The following is an 18,624-nucleotide window of genomic DNA, read 5'->3' on the forward strand; positions in this document are numbered from 1 at the left end:
ATCACACCCACGACAGATCGTACACTACAGCAAACGTCATTGCGTTGCAAACCAATTTACCAATCAACGTAGCAGGTATGGAAGGCACATTATTAGATGTACACTGAAGCGCAAAAGAAACTGGTATAGGCATGCATATTCAAATGCAGAGCTATGTAAACTGGCAGAATATAGCGCTGCGATGAAACTTCCTGGCAGATTAAAACTGTGTGCCCGACCGAGACTCGAACTCGGGACCTTTGCCTTTCGCGGACAAGTGCTCTACCAACTGAGCTACCGAAGCACGACTCACGCCCGGTACTCACAGCTTTACTTCTGCCAGTACCTCGTCTCCTACCTTCCAAACTTTACAGAAGCTCTCCTGCGCAGGAGACAAGTGTACGTAAGACAAGTGTCTGGCGCATTTGGTAGATCGGTTACTGCTGCTACAATGGCCGGTTATGAAGATTTAAGTCAGTTTGAACGTGGTGTTTTAGTTCACAGCATCTCCGAGGTAGTGATGAAGTGGAGATCTTTCCGAACGACCAAGTCGCGAGTGTACCGTGACTATCAGGAATCCGGTAAAACGTCAGATCTCCAACATCGCTGCGGCCAGAAAAAGATCCTGCAAGAACAGGACCAAGGACGACTTAAGAGATTCGTTCAACATGACAGAAGGGCAGCCCTTCCGCAAACTTCTGGAGATGTCAATCTGGACCACCAGCAAATATCAGCGCTCGAACCATTCAACGAAACATCATCGATATGCGCTTTCTGAGCCGAAGGCCCACTCCTGTACCCTCGATGACTGCACGACACAAAGCTTTACGCCTCGCCTGGGTCAGTCACAACCGAAACTGGACTGTTGATGACTGGAAACATGTTGCCTGGTCGGACGAGTCTCGTTTCAAATTGTATCGAGTGGATGGAAGTGTATGGCTATGGAGACAACCTCATGAATCCATGGACCCTGCATATCAGCAGGGACTGTTCAAGCTGGTCGAGGCTCTGTAATGATGTGACACGTGTGAAGTTGGAGTGATATTACACCCCTGATACGTCTAGATATGACTGTGACAGGTGACACTAAGTAAGCATCCTGTCTGATCACCTTCATTAATTCATATCAGTTGTGCATTCCGACGGACGTGGGAGATTCCAGAAGGACAATGCTACACCCCACACGTCTATAATTGCTCCAGAGTGGCTCTAGGAACACCCTTTTGGGTAAACAATTCCGCTGGCCACCAAACTCCCCAGACATGAACATTATTGGGCATATCTGGAATGCCTTGCAACGTGCTATTCAGAATAGATCTCCACAACTTCTTACTCTTACGGATTTATGGACAGCTATGCAGCATTCGTGGTGTCAGTTCCCTCCAGCACTACTTCAGACGTTAGTGGAGTCTATACCAGGTCGTGCTGAGTCACTTTTGCATGCTTACGGGGGCACTACACGATATTAGGCAGGTTTACCAGTTTCTTTTGCTCCTCAGTATATTTTCAGGTAATTAACACTGAAGAAATATCAATTATGTACTCAGATTAAATTTAAAAAGGTGGAGGAGCCTTTCAATGATGAAATGTAAATTAAAAAGATGTAATTTTTCGTTATGGACCTAGGTGGCTAATCGGGCCCTACTGACCGTTGTGTCACCCTCTGCCAATGCCGTCATTGGATGCTGTATTATAGGGCACATGGTCAGGACACCGCTCTCCCGGTCGCTATCGAGTTTCTTAACTTTGGAACCATTACTAATCGTTTGAGTAGCTACTCAGTGGACCTCACAGGGCCGAGTATACCCAGTACCAGTCCTTCCACCAAGGAAAAATCCCTGGCATTACCGGGAACTGAAACCGGGTCATCCGCATTGTAGCCATGTATGCTCATTCTAGAGGCGGACTTCAGTGATAAAAACTGTCGACAAAAATTACGAAAAGTTATAGATTCCTCAGTTTGTTCGTATCGTTTTATTGCAAGATTGCATGAAAGCAGTCGGAGACATTAAATAATTTCAAGTACGGGTACGGCGCAATTCAAAGTTAAACTGTCACTTACGAAAGGCAGATGCCTCACAGAGATGTTCAGAAAGTGTAGTCTACCCACAAAGTAGGTAGCTTACAAAACCTTCGTTAGAGCGATACCCGTTCTTCGCTTTAGGAACTTTACCGATAAGAGTGAGAGAGGAAATATAGAAGACCCTAAAAAGAGCAACCAGTCACGTGCCCATTTAGTAAGCACGAAAGTGTAAACGGAGATGGTTGTTCGTCTCCGCTGTAAGAAATTCGTTGTCCGTTATGTGGTTTACTGTTTAAACTCGGAGAGCGTACGTTACTTAAAGAGACATCCGTCATACTTCTTACTCCTAAATATAGTGCAAGTCTACAAAGGAAAACTGGAAATATTTTGGTCTCACGCAAACTACCAACACTCATTTCTTCCCTCGCACCATTCGCGACTGGAATTGGAAAGGGTGAAGTAATAAAGTTACACGCAGTACACACTTTAAGTTGATTTGCAGGGTATACAGGGTGTCACAAAAAGGTACGGCCAAACTTTCAGGAAACATTCCTCACACACAAAGAAAGAAAATATGTTATGTGGACATGTGTCCGGAAACGCTTACTTTCCATCTTAGAGCTCATTTTATTACATCTCTTCAAATCACATTAATCATGGAATGGAAACACACAGCAACATAACGTACCAGCGTGACTTCAAACACTTTGATACAGGAAATGTTCAAAATGTCCTCCGTTAGCGAGGATACATGCATCCACCCTCCGTCGCATGGAATCCCTGATGTGCTGATGCAGCCCTGGAGAATGGCGTATTGTATCACAGCCGTCCACAATACGAGCACGAAGAGTCTCTACATTTGGTACCGGGGTTGCGTAGACAAGAGCTTTCAAATGCCCCCATAAATGGAAGTCAAGGGGGTTGAGGTCAGGAGACCGTGGAGGCCATGGAATTGGTCCGCCTCTACCAATCCGTCGGTCACCAAATCTGTTGTTGAGAAGCGTACGAACACTTCGACTGAAATGTGCAGGAGCTCCATCGTGCATGAACCACATGTTGTGTCGTACTTATAAAGGCACATGTTCTAGCAGTACAGTTAGAGTATCCCGTATGAAATCATGATAACGTGCTCCATTGAGCGTAGGTGGAAGAACATGGGGCCCAATCAAGACATCACCAACAATGCCTTCCCAAACGTTCACAGAAAATCTGTGTTGATGACGTGATTGTACGATTGCGTGCGGATTCTCGTCAGCCCACACATGTTGATTGTGAAAATTTACAATTTGATCACGTTGAAATGAAGCCTCATCCGCAAAGCAAACATTTGCACGGAAATGAGGATTGACACATTGTTGGATGAACCATTCGCAGAAGTGTACCCATGGAGGCCAATCAGCTGCTGATAGTGCCTGCACACGCTGTACATGGTACAGAAACAACTGGTTCTACCGTAGCACTCTCCATACAGTAACGTGGTAAACGTTATCTTGTACAGCAGCAACTGACATTAGGGTTATCGTCAACTGCACGAAGAATTGCCTCGTCCATTGCAGGTGTCCTCGTCGTTCTAGATCTTCCCCAGTCGCGAGTCATAGGCTGGAATGTTCCGTGCTCCTTAAGACGCCGATCAATTGCTTCGAACGCCTTCCTGTCGGCACACCTTCGTTCTGGAAATCTGTCTCGATAGAAACGTACCGCGCCACGGCTATTGCCCCGTGCTAATCCAAACATGAAATGGGCATCTGCCAACTCCGCATTTGTAAACATTGCACTGACTACAAAACCACGTTCGTGATGAACACTAACCTATTGATGCTACGTACTGATGTGCTTGATGCTAGTACTGTAGAGCAATGAGTCGCATGTCAACACAAGCACCGAAGTCAACATTACCTTCCTTCAATTGGGCCAACTGGCGGTGGATCGAGGAAGTACAGTACATACTGAGGAAACTAAAATGAGCTCTAACATGGAAATTAAGCGTTTCCGGACAGATGTCCACACAACATCTTTTCTTTATTTGTGTGTGTGAGGAATGCTTCCTGAAAGTTTGGCCGTACCTTTTTGTAACACCCTGTATATATACACACAGGCAACTGCAGATCCACGGTATTGTGACGCTTTGAAATATTACCTATGGTTTTTGAATTAGGCGAATATCAGTCTGGGGCTTCTATTACAGTATTATATGAAACGAGAAACCAGCATGATATGAAGCTAACTGGAATCCATATCGTGCTTTAGCATCTCTACGATAATCCTATATTTTTGGATAAAATACTAGTTTCTGGTAATCGTATGGAGGAACTTGTGGTTGAGATGAAACTTCTTGTGACTAATATGTCAACGGCACACAAGTTGAAAATTATCTTTTGCCTGTTCAGTTAGTTAGTCTCATGTTCCAAGGATCAATTTGCACGTAAATTGTATTGATGTGGTATGGCTACATGCTGAACATTTATAAAACTCTTTTTTGTTTTCAAATATACTGATGTGAGTTCGTAATTCCTACCCACCAGCATTTACATATAACTGTAACAGGAATTCTTTTAAAGAATGGGACTTGTCAAGGAGAAACGTCTCAGTTTTTTTCAAGTTTTATTGTGCTGTCTGTCACACAGTTTATATCACTGGGTAAGTTATCAAAAATTTTAAGTGCAGCATTGTGTACCATTTTCGTGCTGAAGACAACCTTAATGTTGAATAATAAATGTCATTTTTCCTTTTGGTATTGTAATTATGTACATCATTGTTCCTTTTGAACTACAGTGGATCATTTACAACAAACTTAATGAGGGAATATATGTAACGTGAAGCAGCAGTAAGAATGTTCAGCTCCTTAAAGAGATATATTGTACAAGATGAATTACGAAGTAAAACTTTCTACATTCTTTTGATTAAATATGACTTTACCCATTGCTTGGCTATAATATCAGTCCCATAAAACTTCAGCTTACCTAGGTGAATAATGTAATTTACACAGTCAAATGCCTTCAATAGATCGTAGAAAATATCAGCGGGCTCTATTTTATTTTTGTACACTTGTAAAATTTGGTGAGTGTTCATGTAGATGGCATTCTCAGAAGAGCAACTTTTATAAATTCCAAACAGTATTTGCTGAGGACGTTATTGTTACTCAGGTGATATACTACAAGTATTCCAGAACACATTACCTGCTCAAAAATCTTTGGAAACGACGTCCACAGTGCAACAGACCGGTAGTTACCAGCGTATTTCCTATCACCTTTCTTAAATAAGATTTGACAGCAGCACATTTGAGTCTTTTTCTGAAAACATGCCTTGAGTTGGTGATACATTACATGTGTCAGGTAAGACTAGGCATATTATATGGGAACAAATTGTCAGTACCACGTGAGCTTTTACTTCTGAGAGAATACATAATTTTCTTAGTTTCAGAAGGAAAAGTTTGTGAGTTCCTTTTCTAACATACCGCTGTGATTGTTCTCATGAAATGTTTGTACCTATACTTTCTACAACATTTATGAAACGGCTGTTAAATGTATTTGCTATCTGTGACTCATCATTTACAGCCCTTCCTTTCAGTTCAGTAGTGATTTTATCTTGTACTATGGATGGTTATTCTGTCTCTCGTTTCACTAAATTTCATGTACCCTCAAGTCTGTTGTCGGAACTACTGACTTCTGACATTATGTGCATGTTCCTTGAATTTTAAGACCTTTTCTTAGTAATTTTGAATAGTTCTGTAGCGTGCAACTATTGCAGAATTTCTACTTCTTCGTGTCAACACATACACTTCCCTTTTCCTTTCTCAAGATACTTTAATCCCTCTAGGGATTCATGGCTTTTTACACGCCTATTTAATGTCCTTTCAGAATAGCTAACACCGAAAGCTATTTTCAAATAATGACACGAATTTATCAGGGAATAGATTAAATTTTATGTTAGCATTTGGTGCACTAGAAATTTCATCCCAGGCCATGCCTTGTAAACTTTTCTTAAAAACTTAATCTGAAGTCATTAATTATTCTAATTTCCACTGAGGAGTATCCATCCTGTAAGGCACTTTGTTACCGATCCTATTCAACTGTGCATCATGATCAGAGACAGCGTTTGTTACTGGATAAATAATTATCATCTTGCTTTGAGCTTCACTAACGGACATATTATCAATTACAGTGCTTCTGTTTTTAACCATTCAAATTGGAAGTTTGATTACTGAGATCAAATTGTAGGATCCAAATTAAATTTAATGATCATTTTTTTCTATCTTAATCCTTTATAAAATCTACTTTGAGGTTACCACAGACTATTAACTGCTTGCTGCTGTTTGACTGCACATAAGGAATCCAGATGTATGATATAATGTAAAAAGTTAATTATTTCCACATAGAACAATCACTCAACACTCTGCTAACTACAATGTCTGTTAATTATTTACTTATAATAGAATATAACTTTTAATACACGCAAACTCAAACTGTGCCTAAACGAACTACTATTGCAAAAATGTCTAACTCAAACAATGTAATATTTTTGCTACTTTCTGAAAGTATGAACTTAATAATGAAGAAATACACTATACTCAAATTGCTGGAAATAAAAACAGAACAAGTAAATGGGATTCTCTAAATTAACTGTGCCAAAACATAAACAAAAATACGACTACAGCCCGATCTTACGATTATTCGTATTTTCTGGAACAACACACAAATAAAAATGATACCTTCAGTAGTAAGTTTAAAAAACACAATAATATGCGCTTTTAACTCTATTAAACTGTTATTAAAATCTAAATATCTTTTCTTTACGACAGTGTAATAACTCGCAAGTCTCACTTGGCACATGACTGCAACTTCGAACAGTTCAGTGACATAATCCCTTCTCATTGCTCTAATGTGAATGTCATCTCATTATCATTTTGTTCTACACTTATTTGTTGGTTCGAATGCCACATTGATCTCCACTATAATTTAAACATACTCTTTTGTCAAATATTTTGCTAAAAACAAACAATAGAAACAAGAATTTTGAAACAAACTCGCAAAGAGCCACAAACCCATTGCAAAATACTTTCTAGTATTTAGGCATACGATGCATCATTAGCTACATCACACTTCTGCGATGTTTCAAACAATTCCAGCAGATAGAGAATCGATCCACATTAGATAATGAGCATAAAACTCATTTTCAACAGAAAACCCATTATTCACATTAGTGTATATAAAAAATTAACACAAATATTATTACTGAATTTGAGCTGTTGTGCAGGAATCCAATATTGTACTTATTACAGTCACAACGCTCCTGAAAAGTGTTAGGTAATAAAAATCACCTAAATGTTGATTTTTATGACATTTTCATCCTGTTATTTTTAATTATTGCAGTAGAGATAATCACACAAAACACAACAAATGTAACTCTTATGATGGGGACAATCTTTGAACAATTGACACAAATATAAAAATTACAAATTAGATATGCAGATAGTGTATGCAGAAGTGATACATATGTAATTAAGCGTTATAAAGCACAGTAATTATGGTTCACAATTTAGACTGACGGGCAAAACATATGCCATCTGTTTAAAACGTTTGATTCTTTATCATCCAGCAGTGGAGCAGCGTTAGTTATTAATGCTAGGGTCAAGGGAAAGTAGTGGAAGAATAGAAAGAAGAAGGAGAAGTAGCAGAAGAAGAAGAAGAAGAAGAAGAGGAGGATGGTGATTATGTTCCTGAAAAACAGAAAGCCCAAGGGCTTAGAAGTGTATGGTGACTACACATTTGTGCATATCAAAAAATAATCAAAAGTGTTCTATTCCATAACCTCACATAAATCCTAAATAAAATATGCTCATAATGTTTGTTCTGCTATACTTTGAAGACACTGTTTATTTCTGTTCTCAATCTGTAGATTGGTCAGCAGCAATTATAGTTCCACTTTTTCCTATTCTCTGAAAGTCTTTCCAATTGAGAGTGTGTTGTCAGTGCAACATCTTGTTTTATCTACCTTATGCTCTCAAGTCTTGGTCTTCCTCGTGCAGTCTTCCGTTCTGGCTCTCCTAAGTCCATGTTTCTGAGCCATAAAGGACAACCCTTCAAACAAAAAAATTTTACATGCTGTTTCAGATGTTTAAATTATTATTTTTGAATCTTAGTACCTCTTACCTGCTGCTGAATGCTATTTTAGCTTGTGCATACAATTGATAACAGTGCGCGGAAAAGCAGCATAAATATCATACATTTCTAAGCCGCTGGTACCAGTGTGTTATACACCAATAATCCTGATCGAACAATATCCGAAATCTATGAGTTTTCATGAAGAAGCACATCAGAAATTAGCAGCTACACTAACGTGCTCTATTAAACTCCTAGAGTCTATACTGTACCTATTGCCCATGTCTCATTATCCCGCCACTTTTCCTATATGTGCTGGTCAGTCAGTTCACTACATTTCCACAGGGAATCATTCGTCATGAAATCTACAATTACACATCCCCAAATACAACGTCTCTTATTCTAAAATACAAACATTAGTATTAGAAGTGACTGACAAATCGCAGTCGCGCTATTTGAATACTCAGACGGAAGAGCAGCAAGTTGTAAACATAGTTTAGTAACGTTGCAAATATACTGTTGGTCAGATAAACAATTACTGAATCTTGTTATCAGAGAGCTTCCTCACATCTACCGAATACTCAATCAGAGCTTGACACAACACTACAGCAATTTCAAAAACAGAAACCTGTTCCAGATGTCCTACAACTGTTATTTATTTAATTACCGTACAGGATTTCGTCTTCTTAGGTCATCATCAGGTGACAACAGAATATCACAACTACATATAGAATGAGGAGAGACTTAGAGATATTAGTGATACGTTACTTTTTATACGAAATTCGTTCGCTTAGTGAATAGCGCTTTCCACTTAAGAATTTTTGATGCATCGTCTCATATTCTTCTTCGAATACCTCGAATCACTTGAATGGAAATCTCTAGTGAATTCTGATAACGTAAGATGGATTGTCACATTATCATCGTTCACTGCTAGTAAAAAATACAACGGATTTTAGACCAGAAGTATCGGCACTTAATGCCAATATAGTACGCTCTCATCGAACTATGGATCATCTCAGCTTGCTATGTTGCCGCCATAAAAATGCACCTTCACACATAAGAATCTCATTATTTAGGTGTGCAATAACAATACTCAATCTGTGGCTCTCCGCAACACTGAAATCCCTGAAAACCGCCTCTCTTATGCAGGCGTTATCCACATATCAAAGCCTACTAACAAAAAAAAACAAAAATAAAAAATACAAAATCAGTGATATAATTCCTGATTAGTATCCACTACACATTTTAGAATTTTACAAATGAAATGGCAGTGTACAAGACAATAACAATGTCAATGTATTTTTAACAAATAACAACCTCAAATTTATCATTTTACTATCACAATCTTAATCAATGAATGCAACAGCAAATTATGAGTTGTAATGAAATTATGAATGTATTATGAATAATAACGAGACATAAGTGGAGACAGCTGATTATTCAGATAGGTATTTTACAGATGATTTCTAATTAGAGTAACATAGTATATGAGACATTTGCAGTATGACACACAAAAAGAAAAAGTTTGAATGAATATTGTTAATTTTTCCTAGATACTAGTCCTAACAGCTATGGTTTGGATGAAAAGTCACTAATAATGTTCGCAGGCTCCATGCAGTTTTCTGATAAACAGTACAACAAATATCCATCTCTTCCTTAATAACTACATACGAAGAATGCAGTGTCCTACCAGTCCCCCCTCCTCTCTCTCTCTCTCTCTCTCTCTCTCTCTCTCTCTCTCTCTCTCTCTGTAATACACACACAGTATCTAGTAACATTTTAACTGTAATTGCCGTTTTGTAGAGGTACTTGTGCTGTGAAATTTATTGAGCCGGTGTTTCCCTTTTCGTTTCAGAGATCTCAGCGGCAACAACATCACAGACATGAGGGCCGAGACATTGTCTCAGGTTCCAGAGTTGGAGGAGCTGTGAGTACCACATTATAGTTACTCATCAATGCCGTGACTGTATTTCAGTGCTATTTTTTTTTTCTTATCGCAAGAAGAGAGAGGAGTAAAATAGCGCCATTCAGTCTAAAATTAAGACCTCTCTCCGAGAACTTAATCACGAGGCAATTACCAGCTTTGCTAATGCAGTGGTGCAGATAACCTAGCGGTGACTTAAGCTACCTACGGAGATGCAACCATATATTTTAGATAGAAGATAAGTTATAATAAGTCAGAGCCAAGGTGAACTGCAGAATTACAGAATGAAAAAAAACGAAAGAAGCAAGAAGGAGAACAAGAAGATGAAGCTGAAAAACAGAGAGTTAGAGAAGTATATGGTGATCAAAAATTCGCGCGCATCTAGAAGTAATCAAGTGTTTTATTTCACAACCTCACACACACATCGCTTATAACATAAACGCTGAATGGTTGTCCTGTTCAGTAATGCAAACACGAACATGTTTATCACGTTTCAACCTACTTTGCGAATCACATTGGAATTAATGTTGTTAATCTCCGTTCTTATATTAATTTTTAATTCTGCCGGTGTATGTCGTCTGTTCTTATATGCTCTTTAAGATAGCCCCAAATAATGAAGTCTGGAGACGTTAGATTGGGAGAATGTGAGAGCCATAATCCTTTAGAGATGATTCACTCACAAAAAAGTCATACAACTGTACAACACTGGAAGCGATAGAAGCGTGAGTGCGAACGACCCGAAGATTATTATATGCAACAAATATTTTCTCCCAGGCAGAGCATTTTGTATCTCGTGATGGCCACCTTAGCCTGGCAACTGTACCCCTCACCTTTTCTCCTATGCCGTGATTTCATTCTGTACACCTCTCTGTGGGTAAATACCACATCGTCTATTAGGGGCCTACTTACTGACCAATTCACTTCCGATCTTGATCTGTATCTTCTTAATGATGGTGCCCCTACACACGGAAGTGCCTCCCGTAGCAAAATCTTCCTCTAAAATTCTGACTTCGCCACAGTTTTCGCTGTACGACGATCTTTGAGACAACTATTTCTTTCAGCTGCTACTGTCATTCCACCCGCCCCCCCCCCCCCCAAAAAAAAGGCTGGGCTCCTTAAAGATCCAACTGGCCATTGTACGCTTTATGGTGATCCTCGGACTCCACCAAGTAGATATGAGGATAAGATATCATGCAGCCTCCTATGTGTCACGTAAAGGGGATTTGACGAAAGTCTAGGGAATCTTTGTCCAAAGAGTAACACCCAAGGCCCAATTCCTGAAAAAAGTAAAAAAAAAATTTAAAAACCTACATTCATGCCTACATTTCTCATGCACTTCACACGTTCCACATCACAACGTTACCGTGAGATTGATCAAAGGAACAGATAAATAACTAGCTAACTAACCAACTGGAAAGTAGGTACGTGGCAGAATGGCTGGTACAACAGTGAAACAAGTCGAAGACCTTATCAGCTATTCATGTTTCATAGAAAACGCCTAGGGCTCGGCCATATAAACCGTAGTCAGTGCATAGAAAATTTTCTAAAACGACACAGCCCTGATTACCATTACAGGTTCAATAGGAAAGGCAGTGTGGTCATACAATTACACCTTCCAGCATTATCCCCATCTTTGACGCCTGTAATGGAATTAGGGAACCAGTAGAGTGTAACCATTGTACGAATTTATAAGAAATAACGTATGACAGAAATAGATTAGGGTGCTGATAGTATTTCCCAGCATGAAGATACAAATTTGCCACAGTACAGCAATCACAAACTCCTTCACATCCTTCACAGCATCCTCATAGGAGTGTCAACGGCGAAAGCGAAGTGCTAGCAAATCCATCTGTGTTGAGGAAGATGTGAATTAATATTGAGTTACAGTGTGTGTGTGTGTGTGTGTGTGTGTGTGTGTGTGTATGACCAAGATCACAGTGAGACATTACGTAGAACCTGCAGTACCACATAAATCCAACGTTGGTGCACCTTCCAGTTCCACCTTGGCTATGGAGACAAGGAGGTGAGCACTGGAGGGAGGTTCGTAGCACATAAAATGTAAAAAAATGCCAAAACAGTCCCAATGTTTTTCCAAGACTTTTTTCAAACACAAAACAATAATGATGAATATTAAAAGTGATTACTGTAGCATAAACATAATGCTAATGTGCTCTGATGCCATTCCATAACATATTCACTTTATGTATAAACTAGCCCCTGTAGCTTCTCCCATGTATGTTTCCAAGACATATATTAAACACACCTCCTCCTCCCTCTCTTTGTGACCATCTCTTCCTCCCTCTCTGTCCACCTCATCCTCTCTGTCTATTTCTTCATCTTCTCCTCCCTTCTCTTTGTTTATTTCCTCCCTTACTCTGACCATATCCTCTTTCCCAACTCCCCTTGGTAATATTCTCCTCTCTCTCCATCTCTGCCTCCTCCTCTTCTTTTTCATCTCAACCTGTCTCAGGCCATATGCATTGGCACATGTAGCCCCTGCAACACAGTTCTATGAAGCCAGTTGATACTACTCCTACAACACACCTGTCATGTGGTGTAGGCTACTACACATCAGGAGGTTGAAAATCATTTATTTGCCTCCTCTGCATCCACTGTGTCCAGTCCAGAATTGGGGCATAATTCATGAAGACATGCTGCAGTACTTCATGCACTGTGGGGGTGTTGGTAACACAGATCCACCTAGTCTGCAGAGGAACATCTTCTAGCATCCATGGGAGATGATCTGTTAGGAGGCTGCAATACTTGTGCATGTTCAGTGTTCCATCTATGAAAACTGGGAATATGAGCTGATGGTCCATGCCACCAAGCAAAGCAGTTCCATGAACGAGGACAACATTACTCCAACATGACATGCCTGTCACACAATGCAGCTTGGATATCTGGGCCCAGAATTCCATTTCTTGCCCCTGACATGTAGCCTACCCTGCAAAGCAATTTGTTTTGGCAGGTCGAAACTGCTCCCATGCAACATATCTGTCATGTTGGGCAGCCCATACATCATATTATTATTTCTATTTTTATGCTGATATGTAACTTTGTAACCAATGAAAATATGTAACATGTTTAAAAATTATTAAAACACGACCTATTATACAAACAGAAAGAGTGGGTGTCATGGAAGTAAATAAACAAAGTTGTACATCTTTGCTATTACATTCATCCCATCTCCATCAGAGTATCGACAAAATTGTCAGAGATATCTCTTCTGCAGTTATCTGCACTACTGCAACTGCTCTCCCCCTTTCTACTGCCTGGTGCCATGGTGAATAAAAGACACTCAAACAGCTATTCAGGAGCATCTAAAGGCCCTGCAACATCTCAAATGACATCCATTACAAATTATCCTCATCATTCTTAAGTAATTCTGTGCAAAGAATCACTACCTAATTAAAAGCAATAAAAAGGAACGCTGGGATTGCTACGTCTCTTCCTCAGAAAGATAAGTTTTTATGCAGTTGCGGCCCAAGTTCTGTAGTCTAAGAGGTCGTTGAAGATCGACAACAGTTTTGGGTTTGTCCCTTTTTGCTGAACACCTCACAACCACTGTGAGAGAGCGTCAGTGTCCAATATTTACCCAGCTACATACTGAATGTGTAAAACAGAAGCTGCATATGCATCTCTGTACTCTACCCCATGTAACCCTGAATTACATAAAGGAACTTTCACTGACTGAGATTTGCTTCAGAGTCTTCTAAATTCTTGAGTCAGTTCATATCATGTTATCTAACATCTGGATGTGACTCACAAACTTCATCCACCCAGCTTTTCCTTCAGAGCGGAAGGTTACAGTCATCATCCTAATTCTTAAAATGGGCGAAACCCAATGCCCATTGATAGCTAACGGCCTATTACCCCTACAGAGGGCCCTTTGTCCCCCCTCAGTGTGATTTCAGAGATGGGCAATCCGCAATGTCCATCTGGTTACATCGAAAACAGCAATCCATCAGACATCAGCAGTCCGTTGCAGGTTACACAGAGAAGACAGGCATCTGAACATTGTGGATGGAGCGTCAGAGAATGTACATGTCTCAGACGTACTGTCCCACAGGCTCTACAAGACAACAGAACAGCCATGTTCCGGGCCAGTGTCATGTGCGAATGCCAGATGTATATCATCGTTATCTGAGGTAATTTGATGTTTGTTCAATATAGGAACAGTATCCTCCAGCCCACGTTCCAGCCCTACACTCAACATTTCGGTGAGAGATACGTCTTTCAGGATGGAAATGTTGGAATACACTGCACCTACATCATGAACACCTTCCTCCAGCTGCCAGAAATCAACCGAATATCTGTTGAAACAAATCCTATCGAATATGCTTGGGTCCCATGGAGATTTGCAGAAATTCTCCTTACATAGTGGATAACGCAATGAGGGCCACAGTCTAAGAGTGGCAAAAGCCTGAGCACAGAAGTGCTGGTCACCTTGTAGGCAGCATTTGCAAGGAGATCCAAGCATACATGTATTCGTGGTTAGGTTCTGGGAGTCACAATTCCTTACTTTCTTCCCCATGCTTCTCTCGCAAATTTAATGTGCTGTCACTCCTCCTTTTCACACAACTTATTTCCCTAGAATTTACTAATAATAACGTACGTAGGGTGTTTGACTATTATAGATACAAACGGAAGGTGTTAGTAGAAGACACTGGAACTATCAAATAATCCTAATAAACAAAGGTCACGAAACCAGTGTTTTTCCCAGCACAACATTCCAAAACTGAGTACAGGAACACGTAACACAGTTCCCGAGGGTCCAAACTGCACGTTTGAGACTGTTGATTCCACATCTGAACATGTGTAAAAAATCTAAAATCTAAATATCGCACGCTGCACAGTCCTTGTATCAATATTTGCATCTTGTTTAAAGAGTTTAGTCCGTAACTTCTCAAGTCCCGTAGATATTAAGCGTTGAACTTTGTATATTGATTGCACTTTTGTTTTCCGAAACTTTGTGTGTACGATGTGAATTTCAGTTACAAAGTTTCTGACAGAGATGCTTATGTGTTATGTTCGTCACACTGAACTAAAACAAAATACGCAGAAGCAGTCGTATTATACAGTGATAAATGAGTAATATTTTTTTTTTTTTTTACTCTAAGAACACTGGAAAGAAACAATGTTCATTTAATAGTATGTTGCAGGATGAAACAGAGCTTCATTGTGGATGATCATAATCACATAATTTACATACACTGCTCAGCTGTTTTCGCCTGGCCTCGTAACAGCAACAATGAGACTTCCATGGCTGAGGTTACGGCGTCAGCCTCCCGAAACACCGGCTGAGGATGCGACTTTTATCTTTTTCTTCAGAGGAGGGATGGTGCGGTGCCGGTCCATTGATTTTCGACAAAAAATGGTCTCGATCAGCCTCGTGGCCGCGTGGAGTAGCCATGGGTGTGTGTGTTGTTCTTAGTGTAAGTTAGTTAAAGTTAGATTAAGTTGTGTGTGATCCTAGGGACCGATGACCTTAGCAGTTTGGTCCTATAGGAACTTCAGCGGGCACACACTTTGAGTACCCAACTGGTGGACCAACAAAGACGTCGAGCTGAGCAGTGAGGTGTTCGACTGTGATCCGTCAATGACCTCGAATGGGAGTGTCCGCAACTCCAAAAGCGCATGAGTCACAGCTGTGTTCGGGCAGCCGGCACGCAGGAGATTGGACTGGTTTGTGCGATCTTCTTGCGATGATGACAGACGCCTCGCTCAGCGATCGATTTTGTTCACTGCCAGATTTCTGTAGACGTTCTGCATGAACCTAAGAATATCTGCGCTCCTCTGGTTTTGCGCCAATGGTACTGGCCTGCTCGGCACGCATCTCTGCTACAGATGATATTTTGAAGGATATATATACCACAGCCACCTATCTAAAGTTTGTGAAACTATATAAAAGCTGGAGTGGGAATACTCCACGACGTCCCACAATAAATTCCGCATTTTTTCAACCGAAACTGGTCAAGAAAAGAAATGTTTTTCGTTACTTATTATATCCTCCTTGTAGTTCCTTAGGATTAAATTTTTGTAATCGGGGAAAGACTTTATGTTCACCGTATACAGGCGTTAAATTTATTTAATAGGGCATAAGCTCACTGTGAAGTAGGCAAGGCTCTACAAGTGCCAGCGCTACAAAAGAAACAAGATCTATAGATCTCCTGAAGTCATTGATTGAGTGAGTGAGTGATACACGATTTTGGAGGGACAAGGATAAAAATGCATTTAACCACAAAGCGCCTTCTAAGCTGTTAATGTACGAGGGTGAGTCAAATGAAAACCTTAAATTTGTAATAACAAATCGAAATTTCGAGCCTTTATCCTGTAAGTTGGTAAGCGTGCTACAAACAGTGTGCAGAAAGGCCTGCACGTGGCAACACAGTGCAGATGTACACATACCGTCGCAGTATCAGTATAAAGATGGCCGTCCCACTTGCGACTTGCACCAGGGAAGAACAGCGTTCTGTCATTCGGTTTTTGCGAATTGAAGGTGTGCAACCTATTGTAATTCATCGATGAATGAAGGTTCAGTACGGTGATGCATGTTTGTCACAGCAGCAAGTCAACGAATGGAGTAGGAAGTTCGCAAATGGTGTGACCAGTGGAAGATGCTCCTCGTCCAACTCAGGCACATCGAGTTGTGACTCCAAAAACCATTGGAGCAGTTGAAGCCATAGTGAAGGAAAACCGCCGAGTGACACTGAATAACATTGCAGCATGTTTACAGATTAGTCATGGGTCAGCACACCACATTGTGCACGATGTGCTCCAGTTTCACAAAGGTTCTGCAAGATGGGTGCCACGGCAGCTGACTCCTGAAATGAGAGAACGACATGTTGATGCTTGTGAAGAACTTCTTCAGCGCTTTGAACTAGAAGGTGATGGCTTCCTTGCAAGAATCGTTACTGGGGACGAAACCTGGGTTCACTTCCACCAACCGGAAACGAAGAGAGCGAGCAAGGAATGGCGCCTTTCCTCATCACCAAAACTAAAGAAGTTTCTAACAGAACCATCAGCAAGGAAGGTTATGCTGACTCCCTGTTGGGACGACAAAGGCGTCATTTTGGAGCATTACATGCCTAGAGGGATCACTGTCACCAGTGCATCATACACAGATCTCCTAAAAAATCATCTGCGGCCTGCAATCAAATCAGAGCGACGTGGATTGCTATCAGCAGGTGTCCTTTTGCTACATGACAATGCAAGGCCCCACACTGCCCGTACAACAATTGCAACAATTACAGACCTGCATTTTGAGTGTCTTCCTCATCCAACATACTCACCAGACCTTGCCCCAAGTGATTTCCATATGTTTGGACCACTCAAAGACGCAATGGCAGGAAAGTAGTTCCGTTCTGATCAAGAGGTACACCACGCGGTGCATGAGTGGCTGCCCGGACTACCAAAAGAACTCTTTGTAAAGGAATTTATGCACTTTGTAAGCGCTGGAGCACTTACATTGAGCGTCAGGGAGATTATGTTGAAAAGTGATATAGTTTTGTACCACTTCTGCACAATAAATAATATTTAAAAAAATACACCACCGGCCATTAAAATTGCTACAGAAGAAATGCAGATGATAAACGGGTATTCATTGGACAAATATATTATACTTGAACTGACATGTGATTACATTTTCACGCAATTTGGGTGCATAGATCCTGAGAAATCAGTACCTAGAACAACCACCTCTGGCCGTAATAATGGCCTTGATACGCCTGGGCACTGAGTCAAACAGAGCTTGGATGGTGTGTACAGGCACAGCTGCCCATGCAGCTTCAACACGATACCACAGTTCATCAAGAGTAGGACTGGCGTGTTGTAACGAGCCAGTTGCTCGGCCACCATTGACCAGACGTTTTCAATTGGTGAGAGATCTGGAGAATGTTCTGGCCAGGGCAGCAGTCGAACATTTTCTGTATCCAGATGGCCCGTACAGGACCGGCAATATGCGGTCGTGCATTATCCTGCTGAAATGTAGGGTTTTGCAAGTATCGAATGAATGGTAGAACCACGGGTCGTAACACATCTGAAATGTAACGTCCACTGTTCAAAGTGCCGTCAATGCGAACAAGAGGTGACCGAGACGTGCAACCAGTGGCACCCGATACCATCATGCCGGGTGATACGCCAGTATGGCGATGACGAATACACGCTTCCAATGTGCGTTGACCGCGATGTCGCTAAACACGGATGCGACCATCATGATGCTGTAAACAGAACCTGGATTCATCCGAAAAAATTACGTTTTTCCATTCGTTCACACAGATTCGTCGTTGAGTACACCATCGCTGGGACTCCTGTCTGTGATGCAGCGTCAAGGGTAACTGCAGCCATGGTCTCCGAGCTGATAATGCATGCTGCTGCAAACGTCGTCGAACTGTTCGTGTAGATGGTTGTTGTCTTGCAAACATCCCCATCTGTTGACTCAGGAATCGAGACGTGGCGGCACGATCCATTACAGCCATGCGGATAAAACGCCTGTCATCTCGACTGCTAGTGATACGAGGCCGTTGGGTTCTAGCACGGCGTTCCGTATTACCTTGCTGAACCCACCGATTCCATATTCTGCTAACAGTCATTGGATCTCG

At 41.0% G+C, this 18,624-nt stretch overlaps 1 protein-coding gene across 1 annotated transcript in view; it reads left to right on the forward strand.

Annotated features, from left to right (window-relative positions):
• The window catches only part of LOC124622851 (leucine-rich repeat-containing G-protein coupled receptor 4-like), a 414,664-nt gene that overhangs the window by 15,889 nt on the left and 380,151 nt on the right, over nt 1-18,624 (forward strand). Inside the window, exon 2 of the mRNA XM_047148643.1 lies at nt 9,956-10,027. Coding sequence (XP_047004599.1) covers nt 9,956-10,027 — 72 coding nt within the window. The remainder of the gene's footprint in view (nt 1-9,955; nt 10,028-18,624) is intronic.

Source organism: Schistocerca americana, chromosome 7 (assembly GCF_021461395.2).
Source record: "Schistocerca americana isolate TAMUIC-IGC-003095 chromosome 7, iqSchAmer2.1, whole genome shotgun sequence".
Taxonomy (NCBI): Eukaryota; Metazoa; Arthropoda; class Insecta; order Orthoptera; family Acrididae; genus Schistocerca; species Schistocerca americana.